Below are 6,327 nucleotides of genomic sequence, written 5' to 3' on the forward strand. Positions count from 1 at the left end.
CCCCAAAAAAAAATAAAATAATTTAAAAAAATTATTTTTTTTTCCCGACTCTGGCGTCAGTGAATAAACAAATCAAATAAATTTATTTTTACGCATCAAATAAAATTATTTTTACGCATTACAAAAAAAAAAAAATCAGTATTTTTATTCCCGACTCTGGCGTCAGTGAACAAATGAAAAAAAAATAAATTTATTTTTTATGCATGTACATATTTTTTTAAATCTTTTAGTCGTGTCAATAATCTTCACAAAACTCATTAAAATCAATAGAACAAAATTCACTCCCTTATCCGTTCTAAGTGATCTTATAGAATAACCTTCAACTAATTCCTTATCAAAAAATCATCTCAACCCAAAATTTTAAGTTATTAAGTGAGATCCCAAGATATGATTTATATTATTCTCTAACACGCCCCTCAAGTGAAATTTTTTGGACTTGAAACTTACACAGATCTACACTATTTTGTACTTAATTTTTATCACATAAATAGAGATGGTGAGATTCGAACTCGTGACTGTTTGGTCATCAAGGTTCTGATACCATGTCAAAAAATTATCTCAACTCAAAAGTTTAAGTGGTTAGGTGAGGTCCTAAAAAATAATTTATATTATTCTCTAACATTTCAGGAGGAAATGGAGGGAACAATACAACTATGATTGTGATTGCTACTGTAGTATCATCATTAGCTATAGTTGTTGCTCTCTTGCTGTTCTGGTATTTTTCATGCTGGAAAGGGCCAAGAAGAACAGGTAGATAAACAATATAAGAGTAACTAATTAAGCTTTTAATTTAATCTTTGGTGTGAAATTGTCATTAGATTACTGTATGAAATTGTCATTAAACGATATTTGTGTAACTAATTAAGATTTTAATTTAATCTTTGGTGTGAAATTGTCATTAGATTAATGTATGAAATTGTAAATTAAGATTTTAATTTAATCTTTGGTGTCAAATTGACTTGTTATTCAAGAGGAGGAAAGAAGCCAAGAAATTCTATTACGAGAAAATTCAAATCACAGCTACCTGAATGAAGGAGAATTGCCTATTACCGGTTATGACAATGGTGAACAAATGCATTACTTCAATTTGACGACCATAAGGTTAGCTACAAACAATTTCTCTGATGAAAATAAGCTTGGAGAAGGAGGTTTTGGCCCAGTTTACAAGGTTCAGATCCCAATACTATTCTCTTGTAATCTTCTAGTACTCAATACTAAATGTTATTAATAGTTGAACTTCAAAACTTCAGGGCATTCTTCCTGCTGGAGAAGAAATAGCAGTCAAAAGGCTTTCCATGGTATCAAAACAAGGTCTTGAAGAATTCAGAAATGAAGTGATGGTCATCGCTAAACTTCAGCACAAAAATCTTGTAAGGCTGTTGGGATATTGCTTGGAAGGAGATGAAAAGCTTCTTGTCTATGAGTACCTGGCAAACACAAGCCTTGATGCCTTCCTGTTTGGTTTGCTTTCTATCGCTCTCATAGTTTTCCCATTTTTTTTCTAATTGTATGCATCCACTTCTACCACCGAATGGAGTTTCCTTATCATTTCCTTTGTGAAGACAGATCCAAAGAAAAGTAGGGAACTCGACTGGCCAAAGCGTGCTAATATTATATCAGGAACTGCAAGGGGCCGGCAGTATCTACATGAAGACTCTAGACTCAAAATCGTACACCGTGATATGAAAGCAAGCAATAACTTGTTGGATGATCAGATGAACCCAAAGATATCAAACTTTGGCACTGCAAGAATTTTCGGAGGGAATCAACTTGAGGCCAACACTAACAAAGTTGTTGGCACATTGTAAGTCCATTTCCTTCATATTAATTCCTATAAATAATACGAGAATGAGAATCATCTGGTAACCTTTACTGTCCTCCACTCAATTTGATGTAGTAATTATTTTTCTTGAGCAGTGGATACATGGCACCAGAATATGCACTGGAGGGAATGATTTCAACAAAGTCAGATGTTTACAGCTTTAGAATCCTGTTGTTAGAAATCATTACTGGTAAAAAGAACAGAGGTTTCTACAGCCAAAATCAAGCCCAAAGCCACCTCTTACATGTAAAAACTCTCTTCTTACTGAACCTTATATCAATTCAACATTAACATGAATACAATATCTCTGATCCTGAAATTTATATACCCTGAACAGGCCTGGCAGCTGTGGAATGAAGGCACAGGAAAGGAGTTGATAGACAGAAATATAATCGACTCTTGTCCAGTAAGTGAGGCTTTGAGATGGATCCATATTGCATTACTTTGTGTTCAAGATGATCCTGCGCGTAGGCCAACCATGTCATTAGTTGTTCTCATGCTTGGAAGTAATGCTGTAAACCTTCCCCAACCATCAACAGGTCCAAAATCTCCGGTTAAATTTACTTCAGTCCTGTCTCATCAGTCTTCAGCATCTTTGTCAGGATCATGTTTTCTTGCATCTGATCAATCTACAGCTAGTGCTTCTTGGTAGTTAAGAAATTTATTACATGGTTTCTTTGTAGCCAAGTGTGGTTTGTGTTTGTAAACACTAATAGTCTGATAGAAATTATGGTGCGTTCATGATTATAGTAGGTTCCTCTATAAGCTTTCGTGATGTTGTAAATCATTTCATTTCCTCACATTCTCTTCATCATATATGTCATATATGTTTGATCAGGCTTTCAATGTATCAGAAGTTTAAATTACAATGTTTATTTCTTCATATATTTGTCATTCTCTTGCCATCAACATGCATGCATGAGACAATCAATGGCATTAATTTTTTAAAGGAAAATTAATCCGCCGGCGACCTCCTTTTTTATTTGTTTCTTAGGCATGATTCTCCTTCCTTACAAGAGTGGAGATGATGTCTTTGTAAATATATATTTTTACAATAGTCCAATTGTAATGATGATTACACAACTCCATTAAATATATGAAGTTCTGCCTGAAAAATATTAAAGAGAGACCAACAAAAATGTACGAAAACATTGGTATCAATGACTTTAACCAAACTGAAAGCCTAAATATTAAAAGAAATAAAATATTTGTTAGTATTTTATTTTTAAATATTAACTAAATTATCGAAGCTTTAATAATTGATTATTAAATCTTAAAATACCATGCAATATTTTATATTGTTGGAGAGAACTAGCGTGTGCAATTAAAACATCTCATTTATTTTTTTATATTTTATATTTTTTGTCATTTTGGGTTTAACATTAAAAGAAAACATACATAAAAGTTCATTCTTTTTTTATCTTTTTATTATTTTTTTTGTCTTTTTCATTCCAGATCACCCCCGCCTCGTGGATTCACGCATAGCCACAAGAAATTCCACGAGACGGGGGCGACCTGGAACGACTTCCTCCCCTATTCACCGTCACCTGCAAAAAGAAAAGATGCAACAAGTTTTGGTCCCCTTTCCTTCAAGGTTATTAGATATGCTTCTCCCCACATATCTGTTTTTTTTCTTTTGGCTTTGCCTCCTTCTCTTTTTCAGGTTGCCGGCGGTAAGATCAAGAGGTTGCTGGCATGACTAGGCTTCTGTTGTCGTTCGTAGCAGTAAAGGGCTTTGGGATGAAGAGATCGGAAGAGATGGGAAAAGTTGTGGCCGAGAGAGGGAAAAGTTGTGGTCGACGGGTTCTGTGGGATGGGAAGCAGTTGACTGAGGGCTAGAGGTTGATGTCAAAGATTGTCTGAGAGGAGGGTGAAAGGAGGCGGCTCTGGTTCTGGTCCGTTTCAAGTCCATGGGAGATGGTCTTTGCAGGCCGGAGATGGGAAGAGGAAGGAATGGCCGAGAGAGGGATGGTCTGGTGAGGTGGAGAGTCGTCTGGGGAAGAGGGAGAGTTAGGCGGTGTGGCTGGTCTGTGGTGGAAAGATGAAGGAGAATAGGGGCAACTGAGGGAGTGAAGATCTGTTGGCTGAGGGGACTAGAGAAAGGGTGCAGGGCTCTCTGGATTGGTTTTGGGAATGGCGGGGACAGTGACGGTTAGAAGGAGAAGAATGGAGATGGAATGGGAGGGATCCGGTTGTTGAAAAAGGCAGAGGAATCTTTGGTTTTGCGAACGGAGAGCGGCGGCCGGGGCAGAAGAAGATTTAGGTTTACGGTTTTGGTGGTTCCCTCTGACATTTCAGCCCACAATTGCCCCTGTTGTGTGTGTTATTTCCCCTATTTACTGGGAAAGAGTGGCTTAGTCCCCAAACTTGTTTTTTTTATATATATATAAATTCTAATTTTTTATTTTTAAAATTTTTTAAAAACAAGCAACATCAATAATAAGTAAAAATAATAATTTTAAAAATAATATATTAAAAGTTTGACATGTTTAAAAAAACTTTTGAAAAATTATTTTTTTTAAATAAGACTGAAAATGCAAAAAACAATACAAATATATTTGATGTTTTTGTTGTTTTCTATTGTTATTTTTTAAAAAAAACACATCAGATTAAAAACTAGATAACAAGAGACTAAGTGAATCCAAGATAGGCCATGAAACAATTCCAGGACTTCCATCAATCTTAGGAGGAGCAAAACATTTTTCAATGGCAAGTTTGCAAAAGAAAACGAACCTGAATCCCAGATGGTCAATTAAATTATTGGCAGACCGAACAATATAGAGTCCATCACCAAAATGTTCCTCATTTTTTTAACCTGCCTTTCTTGTATTAATGTTTTACTAATGACAACAGAGCACGTAGATGTGTCTGCTGTATCTCCTCAAAAGGCAAAAGTAGCCTTATCCATTCCAAAATTCCATACAGTGGTCTCTAACATGTTCTCTCTCGTTGCAGTTAAACAAATGGAAGGTCGTGCTGAAATTGCATATAGTGATGAGAAACAAATGTTAAGAGGACCGGCTGCCATCCATTTGTCCTTCCAGAATTAGATTGTCTCCCCATTAACAAGTGTGTAGCTGTAGCTATTCTTTTTATTCGAGTAAACTTACATGTATTTTAATTAATTTTATAAATTTTAAAATTAATAATTATAAAAAATTTTAATGGCAATAAAAATTATCCGCTTCAAACTAATAACTACCAAAAAAACAAATTTAGAACCAGATAATTGTAACTATTCTTCAATGACGATGAAATTGTTGTGTCTAAATTAATGATCGACGAAGTCCATTTTCAAAAGCAGGGCAGTATGTTCTGCGAATAAAATCATGTCACCCACCTAGATGATTATCCCTTGAATGCTAAAGTCACTTGAATAGCAGTGCTCTATTCTTCCTTTCGTAATGATCCCAATCATAAACCTCGCATGTTTCTGGACCTAATTACAACACTCCAAGCCACTTTGCACATTTTCGCTCCAGATGAAACACCACTCCACAAAAACTTTTATTGGTGTAAGCACCTTGGCAACCCCCCTGCGGCAACAAAAACACTGATAAATAATATAATGGCATGGAGGAGTGAACAGTTTTGATAAGGCAGACAAGTCCTGCTAAACTTTGAAATCCTCCCTTCCATCTTCCTAGTCTAGTGCAAAATTTACTAACAACCTGCTTCCAAGTTGAAATTCTCTTCGGATTTTCACCCAAGGGTAGTCCCAAGTATCTGATTCGAAATATGTCCCATTTACAGTGTATTATATTGGCCATATCAGTTGTATAAGACTAATACCGACAAGAGAGCTCTTATGAAAGTCAACTTTCAATCTTGACGTCAATTCGAATCATCAGGGATCCGGTTGTTGAAAAAGGCAGAGGGATCTTTGGTTTTTGCGAAGGGAGAGCGGCGGCCGGGGCAGAAAAAAATTTAGGTTTACGGTTTTTGGTGGTTCCCTCTGATATTTCAGCCCACAATTGCCCCTGTTGTGTGTGTTATGTCCCCAATTTACTGGGAAAGAGTGGCTTAGTCCCCAAACTTGGTTTTTTTTATATATATATAATTTTTTTTTAAAAAAAAAAATTTAAAAAACAAGCAATACCAATGTTACGAGTAAAATTAATGATTTCAAAAATAATATATTAAAATTTTAACATGTTTAAAAAAACTTTTGAAAAATTAATTTTTTTAAATAAGACTGAGAATGCAAAAAATAATACAAATATATTAAAAATATATTCGATGTTTTTGCTATTTTTTGTTGTTTTTCTTTTAAAAAAAACATCAGATTAAAAACTAGATAACAAGAGACTAAGTGAATCCAAGATAGGCCATGAAACAATTCCAAGACTTCCATCAAACATGACAATGTTGGAATAAATGATATGTGCTTGCTATGTATCAATATGACATAGAGGGCACGAAAGCTTGATTCAGTTGAATTAAATTTCTACGCAACAATATACTTCTTGTATAGATTCTATTTTGTAGAAGCAGCTAAGAACATC

General features: G+C 35.0%; 1 protein-coding gene across 1 annotated transcript in view; it reads left to right on the top strand.

The window, feature by feature from the left end:
* The window catches only part of LOC105107408 (cysteine-rich receptor-like protein kinase 25), a 6,917-nt gene extending 4,443 nt beyond the window's left edge, over positions 1-2,474 (top strand). The window contains exons 2-7 of the mRNA XM_011001321.1: positions 628-750; positions 972-1,168; positions 1,251-1,461; positions 1,567-1,804; positions 1,918-2,068; positions 2,160-2,474. Coding sequence (XP_010999623.1) covers positions 628-750; positions 972-1,168; positions 1,251-1,461; positions 1,567-1,804; positions 1,918-2,068; positions 2,160-2,474 — 1,235 coding nt within the window. The remainder of the gene's footprint in view (positions 1-627; positions 751-971; positions 1,169-1,250; positions 1,462-1,566; positions 1,805-1,917; positions 2,069-2,159) is intronic.
* The last annotated feature ends 3,853 nt before the right edge of the window (positions 2,475-6,327 follow it).

Source organism: Populus euphratica, unplaced genomic scaffold, assembly GCF_000495115.2.
Source record: "Populus euphratica unplaced genomic scaffold, PopEup_1.0 scaffold157.1, whole genome shotgun sequence".
NCBI lineage: Eukaryota > Viridiplantae > Streptophyta > Magnoliopsida > Malpighiales > Salicaceae > Populus > Populus euphratica.